This window comes from Cydia pomonella, chromosome 1 (genome assembly GCF_033807575.1).
Source record: "Cydia pomonella isolate Wapato2018A chromosome 1, ilCydPomo1, whole genome shotgun sequence".
NCBI classification, from domain to species: Eukaryota; Metazoa; Arthropoda; class Insecta; order Lepidoptera; family Tortricidae; genus Cydia; species Cydia pomonella.
Window position 1 is genome coordinate 6,614,429 of NC_084703.1, and position 13,081 is coordinate 6,627,509.

At 37.1% G+C, this 13,081-nt stretch overlaps 3 protein-coding genes across 4 annotated transcripts in view; all 3 read left to right on the plus strand.

Annotated features, from left to right (window-relative positions):
• The window catches only part of LOC133524524 (transcriptional repressor scratch 2-like), a 69,405-nt gene that overhangs the window by 43,329 nt on the left and 12,995 nt on the right, over positions 1 to 13,081 (plus strand). The gene's annotated exons all lie outside the window — the stretch shown is intronic.
• LOC133523212 (uncharacterized) lies at positions 279 to 2,702 on the plus strand. The gene is made up of 3 exons (XM_061858726.1): positions 279 to 1,262; positions 1,746 to 1,826; positions 2,362 to 2,702. Exons 1-3 carry the CDS (start codon positions 1,259 to 1,261, stop codon positions 2,598 to 2,600), a joined length of 324 nt encoding a protein of 107 aa, XP_061714710.1. The 5' UTR covers positions 279 to 1,258; the 3' UTR covers positions 2,601 to 2,702.
• On the plus strand, positions 2,708 to 5,190 carry LOC133523068 (uncharacterized). Of its 2 annotated transcripts, none has more exons than XM_061858647.1 (3): positions 2,708 to 3,004; positions 3,676 to 3,756; positions 4,420 to 4,916. In XM_061858647.1, exons 1-3 carry the CDS (start codon positions 3,001 to 3,003, stop codon positions 4,668 to 4,670), a joined length of 336 nt encoding a protein of 111 aa, XP_061714631.1. In that variant the 5' UTR covers positions 2,708 to 3,000; the 3' UTR covers positions 4,671 to 4,916. The 2 variants fall into 2 exon arrangements, with proteins under 2 accessions (XP_061714631.1, XP_061714589.1); XM_061858605.1 differs by lacking the exon at positions 2,708 to 3,004 and adding an exon at positions 3,191 to 3,227 and having other exon boundaries at positions 4,420 to 5,190.

A 13,081-nucleotide genomic window follows, 5' to 3' on the forward strand; every position in this document is an offset into this window, starting at 1 on the left:
TGATGAATGGCTGAGCTCAAGTTCATTCAAGACAGTGTGGAATGCTATCTGGACTTACAGACCAATTCGAGTTTTAGTTATTCTGTTTCCAATATGATATTGATGTGTCAATGTCAAAAGTGACGTTTTCGGTTGAAGGTCAAACATAATGCGCAATTCAGCAGGTCCTCTTATCAGATATCAGGCTGATATCCAAATCATATAAAATAAAATAAAAATAAATAAAATATCTAACGTCAAAGTGACATTGATTGCCCGAATAGTACTTCTGTTATCAAAAGGAGATAGGAACCATCTCATATTGGAATGATATCAGATCAGATGATCCATTTTATCACATTGGTCTGTATTCTTCGGCAGCGCAGAGTAACTTTTAAATTCAAACTCTGGAGCTCGATTCAGATTAAACAACTTGTTACGGCTTTGATACAACCTTCAACATCGCTCACGCTGGTTTGTCCATGCAAAATGAAATGAAAAACGATCGTTAACGAATGGTTAAATTATAATCATCCTCCTGTTCAACTTGCTCACCAAACAGCTTTTAAATTATACACAAACGACTGTAGGTGTCGTCAGCATTTTCTCACAAAACTTGAAATGATGCAAAAAACATCAAACCGTTATTGACTGGCACTTCATAAAGCTCTTAGGTGCTTTCAAAGTGAAAGCTTAGAACGGGGCCGAAAGGCTGTCGTCTTGGTGCATTTCTGTGCAACGCTGCACTGAAACACTTAGCAGAGACTTAAGACATTGTGCGGGAACACGAATATTATGATTCTAGTTTTGTTCTAGTTTCGTGTCGGTATGATCGTGTCATTCACGACGACGCGTGCCTTGACTCGTATTCTCATCTTATTAAAGGTTAGAATTGACAAATCTGCTAGTCTTCGTGGATGACACTTGAATATATAGTGAGGCTCGATTTGTATCAAATTTCTTCTTAGGGTTGACAATGAACGGTCTTTCGGGGGCGTTGTATTAAGTCTACTCTTTGGTTCTTGTGCAACTGTGTAAACGCGGCTTAATAAAATGTGTCTACTATGTCTATTGGTTTCTGGCCACATCTTGTTGTCAATCGGACGTTTTTTCAACCAATTTAATATATTAAATGAAACAGGTTTAGGCTCAGCCTTGGGGCTCAGCATCAAGTTTTATTTCAGAAAAGGTTGTGCAATTTTATTAGACTTCTGTGTATATCGTTTGTAATATTTGCAAGATTTTCAAATAACTTCCGCTCAATCAGTCACGTACAACTATGGGTTGGTAAATATTTACATACTTAATCAATATAATTCCATAAAATCCGTTACGATACAATCACAAAAGGTTAGTGCTCTAATTAGTAATTAAGTACATACATACCAGTGACATTTATAAGTATTTGATTTACGAGGTAGTAAGTTTTTTAAGCTTCCGGGCCTGTTTTGGAATACGCCAACCCAATTACAAAGGTATTGTAGATAGCACATGTTGTGGCGATATCACTTCTTAGTTTTAGTTCCATATGGTTCCTGGGGTTCATACGGTACCGGTACGGAGAAACAATCTTTGAAATCGAAGATACTTTACCGTTGCAATACCTCGGACAGGTTTTATAACTGCAATCTTACACTTTTCTTCTTTGAAATAGTCCCACACGTTTTTACGTTGTATGTGGTATCTCGATACTGTTTCCCATGTCCGTAGAAAACAGATTAAAGTAATTACTTTTTATCATTCCTGTTTTGTTCTTCATGTAACAGGTGACTTACAAGCGGTGTATGATAAAATTAAAGAAGCTGGAAAAAACTCTGTGGATGGCATTGTGCAATGGTTGCAGGAATGTAAGTTTCCTCTAGCTACAATCTGTTGCATGTTATCTATGTTTATAACATAATATAAGTATTGTTGCTAACTATCGGATTACCGGGAGAAAATGTATAGACAGCATCAAATAGTATCGACCAAAGTGGCCTAATATACGGTAAGATATCTTTATTTCTATGGTAACAAAGATGTTTTACGACGTACATGGCCACTGTCTATTGCTTACCGACTGTACGGTCGTAAAATATTTCTTATAACTATTGCGACTAAATTTACTTACTATGGATCTACTGACGTCAAATTAGGTTATTAGACATTGGAAAACAACCTACTTAATTTTAATCCCTTAATTAAATTTCTGACTAGGCCAAATTAACAAACTGTTTGATTATTACTTATCTTCAAATATCAGGTGGTACCGTAAAAAAATGAAGTTTAACCAATTAGAGGTCGCGATACGACAATTTTCAATTGAGCCATGGTTAAATAATGTCGGAAGAGTCAATCGACCTAAAAGCCTTTATAATACTAAAACTATACTGTGTTTTTTAGCTAAAGTAATCGACAAAGCCAAAGAAAACGAGGACAAAGTCCGTTCATATTTCGCAGACGTATCTAACAAAAACGATATATCCGCCGAAAAGTTCAAAGAGGTCGTCGGTAAAATAGCCACGGACCAGAAGAAGAATGTCGAAGATCTGGCGAAAAACTTGGAGCAGTTTGGGGGTGCGTTGGGGGCCGCGGTCCAAGCGGGCGCTAGTAAAGCACTAGGCGCTTTGGGGATGAAATAATGACAAGTTATAAAATTGTTTAAATAGAATAAATCTATAGAAAATGTATACATAACCTTTTTTTCTAGTTTCAAAGAGTGTGTAATGGGTTTATATGTGTGTTGTGACCTATATGTCGGTATAGGTCGGTATGGAAGTGCAAAGAGCATATAATCACTACATTTGTAAGTGGTTTAGGACGTTTCCTAAATAACGTTTCGGATTTATTTTGAACCTTTAGAACGAAGGTTTTGACGTGACATATGTCAACCTAAAATCCTGTTTAAAATTTTATCATGTTAAGTATTTGAACCTATAAGAAAATGTTAGCAACTATTATTATTCAAAACAAAGCAGCCTAAAAATTTATAACCGCTAGTTCCTTGAGTCACTCCCATTGATATTTGGACGAAATAGTATCATGGGTAAGTATAATTGAAATGTAATAATACCGATAATAAATGCTACTTACTATTAAGACTAACGCGTGGCTCTAGGTGGCTACGATGTTACACGCCCGTCAAATACAGTTTCTGTAAGTTTGTAAAGGGCTTATTTAAATGCAGATGCCGCAAGCCAGCCTGCCATATTATTTATTACCTACATGAAGTGTAGCAGGGTCTATGATGGTCCACGATCCACGAACAAGTGCGTGCTTGACATGCGATTCGACTCGTAGTTGCGTCACATTGAACTTTGCATATTCCTAAATTAAGCGGAAAAGGGAAGTAGGTAGTACTTATTTTTCGCTCTGAATATTATTAACATTCCAGAAAAAAAATATACACAATTTGATGTACCTATATTAACCATTGCCATATCCCTTCCTCTGACGTTTTACGATTATTTTATATAATAGAGAGAGATGCTTTTAATAAATTGATTTTATTTTTCGCTCCTAAATCGTATACTTAAAAATCAAAAAAATGGAAAAATATATAAACGAAATTGTGTAAAAATATTTTCCGTAATGTCAATATTCAGAGAGGAAAATGAGGACTACTTTTGTATGGAGAAGCGATTGTCCACTATCGCCTTAAGGCAGTAGATTCATTTAAGTACTTAGTGACAATTATTATTTAATTTATCTCAACAGGCGACTTGCAAGCAACTTATGATCAAATTCAGAAAGCTGGAAAAAATAGTGTAGATGGCATAGTAAAGTGGCTGCAGGATTGTAAGTTAACAGTACTTCATAAATAGTAGCAGATGTACTGTTTTGAAGTGAGCTGGAGGTCTCAGTTTAGTTGTCATTTTTATAGATTAGATTTGATAAACAAGTTTACTCTAACTTCTAAGAGTCTATATCTGTACGGAGGGTATATTTTATTATGAATGAATAAACATCTTAAATCAGGCAACTAGTTATCTTATCTTATCTTATCTTATCATAATCGAATTAAATTATTATGCACGCTACTCATAACGTATTTAGGAATATATGATATCTATTCCATTTGAACCTTAATAAATACAAGCACATATATTACGAGTATACTAGCATGTATGTAGATGCATACACACCCCCTGTGGACGCCAATCTAGTCGCTTCTGGAATTGTCTCACTTTAAAAGCAAACAAAATGTTGTTCATCATATTCTCATCGTATTATAGAGTCAGGTATTTATATAAACCCAGGTCGAGTGGTCTTGAAGAAAAAGCACCGAGCAAATTGACTCACCGCTAATGCTTGCAGTGTCAATACTCGAAGTTGTTCTGCAATTTGCTGCGAAATATTACACTCCTGTAACGACCTTTTTTTCATCTTTGTAGTGTGTTCACGACTTGTCACGTACTTACTTACTTTAATAATTAAGGACGGGTATTATATTTTTCTTAGCTCAAATCATCGACAAAGCGAAAGAAAGCGAGGACAAAGTACGATCTTATTTCGCTGACGCCGCCAACAAGAGTGAAATAACTGCTGAAAAGTTCAAAGAGGCTATGGGTAAAATAGCCAATGAACAGAAGAAGAACGTCGAAGACCTTTCCAAGAGCTTAGCGGACTATGGAAGTACGTTGATGAGCGCTTTACAAGCGGGAGCGCAAGCGGCGGCGAGCGCGTTCAAAGAAAAAATGGACAAAAAATAGCGTCGATTAATGTTTAATACAATGATTCTAATAAATACTTGCTAAAAAAAACTAGTTTGTTGGGTCTTATAATATTTTGTGAGTATATCTCGCGATGTAGCTCATAAGTACTGTATGGAAATGATCCAAGTACTGACTTTTCCTTCGCTTCTGTCATTCTGATACTTTTCGGTCACCGTATTTAATTAAGATTTTCACTTTAGTTTTGCGGGTTCAAACCCTTCCTCGTACCAATGAATTTTTCAGAACTTATATACGATATAAGTATGATTTGATATTCGGTGAAAGAAAACGTCGTGAGGAAGCCGGACTATTTCCCAATAAGGCCTAGTTTTCCCTCTGGATTGGAAGGCCAGATAGCAGTCGCTTTCGTAAAAACTAGTACCTACGTTAATTCTTAGGATTAGTTGTCAAGCGGACCCCAGGCTCCCATGAGCCGTGGCAAAAAGCCAGGATAACGCTAGGAAGATGATGATGGCTTTAGTTACGCCCCGAAATCTCCTCTTTGCGCGTCGAACATCAAACTTATGTGACTTGGCATTAAAATTATTTCAGTAAATTTACTTTTTTTTTAAACAGCTGATAAGTATTTTTAAAAATTTAAATCAAACGCGGAGCATGCTTGACTGTTAGATAATGCCTACAGGGATTAGATCCGCCTGTTGTACTTCTTTTATGTGCAAGATGAGGTAATAAATAAATAAATGCAGAGCATGATGAATAATAATACAAGCATAAAAGAAGAATACAGAAATATAAAAGAAGGATTATCCTCTTCTGACTTGATCCATTCCTGTTCTTATACTTTTAGGTAATAATTGCAATAAGCCCAATAGCCCACCTGAATAATTGGCAACTCATAATTTAACAAGGCTTATTTGTCAATTCGCCGAGTTATCCACCGGAGCTCGACGCAACGATCATCCGAAACAGCGCGTTCATTAAAATTTCAAAGTGGCAATTAATTGCATTGTATAACGACGCCGGCACGGTAGCCAGTGCTTAGAGATACTCGATCTTTTGCCGTGCAGTGAGAGTTCAAAATCTTACAAATTATGGTTACTTTAGACTTGCATTGATCTCTTCCTGAAATAATTTATATACATGTAAGGATTATCCTCAATAACCTCCTACTGTAAACATTTTTTTAAAATTCCATAAAAAGGTAAATGACAAGAATAACCAAATCAATTTTAAACGATTGTAGCTTCGAAATCAGTTGGTTAGAATGAAACATACATATAGAAATGTGGCTTTCCATCACAGAAGGTTTCTTATGGTTCATGTGCATAAAACCTTCCATCAGAAAAGGCTTATGCACTACTACTACTACTTTTCTGATAAAAAGGTCCTTATGCAAATGAAGGAACCTTCTCAGATGGAAAGCCATAAATAACCATTAATTTATTGAATTTAAGTTTGGCCTAAAACTGACGAGAATACGTTGACCAATGAATAAATTTTGCTATGAAAGATATTTAATGGTTGTTCAATAAACACGTTCATCCACACGGAATTAATGCAAAATGTGAAATATTGCAATTTTTTTGTACCTAGATTATAAAAATATGGAAACTATAGGTATATTTAAACGCATTTTACGGCATAAATAACGAAAAATTGTGACGTCACAGGACGCGCGCTTTTATATGGAGCGTTTTTAGTCGCGTTAGTGGACCACATTTATTTTTCCAGTTTGAAAGTTTCTGGGGTACGACAGCAGGTAGGTATATTAGAAACATTTAATCTAACTGGAAGTATGTAGAATCAATAGACAAATGTAGAAAAAAATGCTTGTTGCTAATTGCTGTTACGTGCACGTGGTTTATATGAATGATATAATCATAACATAAAACGTTAGTTCCTCCCGGAATACGAGTAGGAATATTAAACCGATTGTTATTTAACTTTGGATAAAGGTTATTATTATCCCCTTACCCTTATCGACATATGTTGAGGGGCTATGTACACGTTGTATACAGCATGTAGTCTCCCGGTCTTTGTTCGGCGTCCGCCCAACCTAAATTAATCGAATGCTGCACCCGCCGAGGCGCACCATTCGATTTATCCACGCCGCGAACCAACAAGTTGTTAAATCGATTTTCTGGTTATTGCCGAATCGGCGGAGGCCGTTTCTGTTTTTCTTTTTTTTTATACGATCTGAATCGTCGCGTGGTGCTGAATCAATCGGCATGAGCCGCTAACCTCGTTGGTACCCTCATTAGACGAATTTTGTTTTCAAAATCAGTATATTAACTAATACTGTTGTCCTACTCATTCCCCAACTTTTGGTCTTTGTCAAATAGTTTTATTTTGCTTTATGAAGTACAAGTAACTGATGGTCAGTCCGTTTAGGTTTAGGTAATAAGGTCAAAAGTATGTAAGTTATATAAATCTATATCATATATAAGTAAGTAAATCAAAAATGGGGACTAAGTAGTACAGCAATATTAATATACTGATTTATACAGAAATTAATTGGTTTATTAGAAAACACGACGACACGAAAAACAGTCCTAAGATTTCACGCTCCTATTTTTTGATGCGCGTGAGATGCCTGATGACATGATTTAAAGTCGTATCAAAATAAGAAGAACAATATCAAATTGTCAAATCGGAATAGGCCTCGTGGTTTTGGAACGTTACTATGATTGAAACGGTGTGGTAATAGAGTTATCTGATACATTGCAGACTCGAATAGGCTTCAGTTTGACGGACGGCATCCGATGGGCATATCTCGATGCCACTCGCAAACAGACGTAAACGTTTTCAAAAATAGTTACAATTCTGTACTTTGACTTGGGCACACTTTTTGGTCGCAGTGCACCGCTTTCATTAGATAATAATAGGTTACTTGGGTAGCTATTCGCTGCATTCTTGGAGACATTTCTCAAGTCGTCTGTTAACAATCTGATGTATGTCAAGGCGAAGTCGGGGCCACTTCCTGAGCTAGCTACGAAGGTACAATGGCGCTTCCTTACAATAGAACTGAGAGACCGAGATATGTGGAAATAAAAGCGCTTGTGAGGCGAAATTCTTTATAATACCTACAGGTATAAAATAACCTTTTGTTTCAGGGACGTCATTTTGAGCTGCATACTATTAAATACCGTTTTAGATTAAATTGGAGTTTAATATAAATCACATGGCCATAATCTTATAGCCAAGTTGACCAGTTGATTGACTTCAACGGTGTTTTATTGAACTGAAATATGAATATGTACAAATATTTGAACTTAAGATCATTACTGATGGGACTAAATTCTTTGTTTTGTTGACAGTTCAATAAAGCAATTGCAAACAAACAGATATTTTAATAGGACTAAATTTGTTTTCAATTTTTTTGTACAAATTAATGCATGAGTATCAAAATGACTGTCGGCTCTTTCCTTCGTACAGAAAAAACCAAACTAAATTTTCCTGTTTATGGGCACTCGCACTCTACTTCCACGAGAGTAAATAATCGAATTGAATTGATGTCCGCGAATGTGTTGGTGAAAAAAGATTCGAAACATTATCGCGTCGGATGCCGTCATGAATTTTAATTATTTTACGTTAATTAAAGTGTTCAATCACCATATTTATACGGAAAAATATCCCGGAGTGACACTTCAGCCGCGTACCAAGCCCTGGAGTTATGTATAGGCCGAACTACACAATACGCTTCCGTTGTAGTCTATGGAGAATATATGGTAGACGGCGTAATACCTATAAGTAGGCTTCGAAACGCAAACGATTGTAGGCAGCTTAATACATGGAAATCATACCAAAAAAGAGGTGTTGCCTTACATCAAATGAGGTAGTTTTGTTTTTTATATAAATTGGTAGTGCAAGTGTAAGTTTTCCACCTCGAAATCCCTACGGATCATTGTGTGTATAATATACAGTACAGCGAGGGAAATTGTTAGATCTCGTATCTCTTGTATATCTTTGATGAATCAGGCTGGTCCTCTGAAACCACAGCACTCCTTTTGGGGCCAGCGTGTGTGGTAGCATTTCTTCGTCAACCTGCTCAGGCCGGTGGAAATTGTCATTTGATGGTGGATTATCAATGAATGGTTTTTCAATGTTGGCACACATCTCCGGTTCTCGCACTATTGACCATTGCTATAGTTGCAAATAGCTGAGCATTTGAGTCCGACTTTCCTGCAACCACAGCTGCTGGTATAACCTTTTTTGAGTTACAGTTAGTTCAAAATTTTACTAACCTTTGTAAAGCCGTATCTTATGAACTATTTGGCTTACTAAGAAAAAATTATAGTAAATTAATTGCAAATTTCTTCTTCTTAAAAGTGTGCATAGTGACTTTTGCCGTAACTTCAGATTAGGGTGAAAAAAAAAATACAACTGAAAAAAGTCCTAAAATTTAATCGATATTTATGTACTTTTTAATGATCCCAAGGACTTTTGAGGTGGAAAACTTGGATTTGTTATTACCATTCCATCACTACCAACATATTAAAAAAAGAGAACTACCCTACTACTGATGTTAGGTAAAATGTACCAATTCCATGGGCTATCTGACCTACAATTTCTATGATTACAACCGGCGTTTCCACGCGTAAGTATATCTATATAAGTACTATTACTTAGAAAGCAAGAGCCATGCTGCAAATACATTCGGATGTGTTTGGGTGATTGAGGTTTCAGCGTTAAATATTCATATTTTCAGGCATTAATTAAATTATACCCAAATAACCAAATAATAAATTAGCTAAATCCATTATAAAAGTAAATAGACATACATACCTACAAGTAAGTCTTCAACTAAATAAAACTCCATTGTAATAAAACAATCCACATATGTTTCCGACTTCGAACATGAAATATCTGTACTCCAACAATGAAAATAGTCAGCTAGTTATCTTTGCAATCAAGTCTCAGAGGAGCTCTGATCAAATACTTAGGGGAAACGTATTATTATTGCGGAATAGGGCTTGATATACTTATGTGCGCAGTTATAGGGTAGGATTATTTGTAGGAGGATTCTTAGGGGCCTTTCACGTTGGGCGATACAGTTCAGGGCTAAACAGGGCAGGCAGGGTGTGTCGCAGGCAGCGCTGAGCTGTCTAAGTATGTAGCCAAAGTCTAGCTTCCAGTTTAGTAAGCAACAAGTCACACGGCCGAGTAGCAGGGCTTTTTCGGTTAAATTAATAACACGTGATCCATATTACATTAAAATAACGTATACAGTTAAAATAACAATAAAAAGCGACACAAAATTATTGAATAAATACATAATAAATTAATATTTCGGGAACAATCTTAATACACAGATCGACCTAGCCCCAAACGTAGCAAAGATTGTACTTAGGTCAATATCATCAATCTTCCTTGCCGTATCCGGCAATAGCGACTCCATCAACAGTTTTTATCCGGATTATTAAATGCCCTAATGTGGCTTGCAATAACAAACTTTGTCTTGAAGATGCGGCCACACGATGCGCAATGGAGTTGTCCAGTCAAGTTGCGGACTACACTACACGTACGTAGGAGGGCTTAGGTCACATCTTGCGGATATACCATTTAGCATCGAGGTCTTCCAGACGCTGCTGCTCAAATTAATCTATTTTCTTATGAACACTAGAACGCCATTCAGATCTTTCCGAGAGTCCGTCGGTATACCGCTAGCGACGAGGTGGCGTTTGACAACATCTTTAAGTCGCAGGTATTGGCCACCCTGCTTCCGCTTTCCACAAGAGAGCTCTTATTCTCCATACGCACGACATGGCCAAACCCATACCACTATGTCCTACGGGTACTAGGCGACGATATACATACGTATATAGATAAATACATACTTATGTATATACATAGAAAACACCATGACTCAGGAACAAATATCTGTGTTCATCACACAAATAACTGCCCTTACCAGGATTCGAACCGGGAACCATCGGCTTCATGGGCAGGGTCACCGACTAGGCCAGACCGGTCGTCTAAAATATTCTAATTTTTTTTTTTTGTGGACGCGAGTCAGTAGAGCCTCGGTCGAAGTTAAGGGACTTTCGGTTGTCAACTGGAGCTGCTTTACTGTAAATGTTACGGCGTTGTCAGGCGGCAGCAAGGCGGTAACGAACGGTACCCCTAGTGTAAATCAATTCGATTTCGAAACGTGACGTACGCGTTTGCGTTTAGTCTCATTTTGTATTTGATTTAGAAAGAGCGCGCCAAGCGGGACGTTTTGGAAACTCAAAATCCTATACAAAATGAGACTTAACGCAAACGCGTTCGTCACGTTATGATGTCGATTAAATTTACACTAGGGGTACGGGTCTCATTTTATCAAATGAAATAGACAGTGACCGCGGCGCGGCCGCGTGAACGCCGCAGCTGTAATGTGATATTATCAAGGCAGTTGTAGGTAGTTACCATTTGAATATTTATGTGTATCGCTTCTGCGCCGGAAATGACATGGGAATGACGAAAATCCTGCAATGTGCAAACGCTCTTAGATTGGGGGTGGCCCTGACTGAAGGTGGTGGTGGTTTCTTACTCTGTTGCTATTGTTGCATGTTTCTTAATTACAATTAGAAAATGTATGCCGTAGTAAATTATAGTTTAGAAAACCGTCTATACTTACATAATATTATTGCAATAAGTGGTTTCAGTTTGTCAGAAATTTGTTCGTGGTTAAAGTGTCGAGTTTCTCGGGACAAAATTAAGAAGAACAAGAGTGCTCACTCCGTACAACGGTTTTGTTACTAAAAATGCTATTATTTTCGTAGTCTACATCTAGCATCAAGTGGCGGAACTCTCAGTACTGCTACTCGACAATTGATATCGCGGCAAGCAAAAAGTCTAATGCTCAACGATTTTCAGCTAATATTATAACCAGAGTAAGCGTAGAAGTTGAAAATAGAGTTCCGGTTACTCTGGTATTAGCGGTATGTATTATAAATATATAGTGAGTACTCTATAGTCTCTATATACTTCTTATTTCTCTATGCTCGCCGGACTTACCGTGTATAGGTAGGTAATTATGATTATTACATTAATATTACGCGTAATTAAATATTACAGGTAAATTAAACCTAATCTGTGACTCTCGGATAACTTTTATTGGCTTTATGACTATTTCGATGAGGCAGGAAATAAAATATGTCTCAAACTTGCTAGAAGCATCTAGAAGTAACTCTCGATACTGTCAAGACATGGTGATGTCAAAAGAAATATCTAAGCTATAAAAATATGTTCAGTCAGAATGCCGTCCAATACATTGATAATAGTACGGTCGAGGAAATTGATTCTTCAGCAGTTTACGGTTCACTTTACATTGGACAACTATTAGCATAAGTATGTACAACCAATTTGACTTGAACCGCAAACTGCTAAACAACAAATTTCCTCGACTCTACATTAAGATACAAGTGCGATAATTAGGTACGATTGGCGATACATTAAAACAAGGTAGTGATTTAAATCGAGACAAGTTGTGAATTGCCTATTCACACGTATCGTACGAGTTTTTATGGTATATGGCCCTTTAAATTTTCGACATAGTTACGTAATGAGCCAATTATCGTACTAGTGCGGTAAAGTAACACCATATGTACTATGTATTAATTTATCATACGGCGCATTCTGATTATAAGAACAGGTTATGAATTTGATCTGGATTTATTATAGATATGTTCTGTCACGGTCAAAAGTGCTGTTTCTGGTTGAAGAAATACGCCTCCTGGACAGGTGTAGCTTAACGATCGGTAGGTCTGGGTGTGTCCTTAAGATCGGCCACAGGTCGCGCCACAGGTTGCCGTCACTTGTAACCAATCCTCTAACCTGTGGCGCGGACGCGGGCAATGTTCCATTATGCACGGTCAATCTAAGGAGCATAAGGAACTTGAGGCCTAGACAAAATGACGGTCCAACATTGTCACACGCCAAAATAAAAAGAATAATGAATCGGCATGAAAGATGCTATACGTGACATTTCCATAAGTATATTATTTAAGTATCCATTGGCGTTTTCTATCAAGGACTGTCATCTTAGCTTAGGACCCCAGGGACCTCGGTTATTGGCAAACGCCTATCGAAAATATATGTATCGGAATGAGGATGCGAAGACAAGTCACGTGGTCTATCTATTCATCACAATATTTAGGTTTCGTTTGTAGTTTTTTCTAAATATTTGATTATCACTTTTTTGCCGGTGGCAAACAAGCATACGATCCGCCTGATGGTAAGCAGTCTCCGTGGCTTATGGGCGCCTGAAACTCCAGAGGTGTTACATGCGCGTTGCCGACCCTAACACTCCGCACCCTCTTTCTAGAGTTCTGGCAATCTTAAGGGTTGTACTGAAAAAAAAAAAACTGTAAACTTCGAATGAAAAAAACTAATGCGATTGAGAACAAACTAAGGTTTTTAGAATAACTACAATAAAAAGCGACTTTTAATTTAGATTTTTGTCA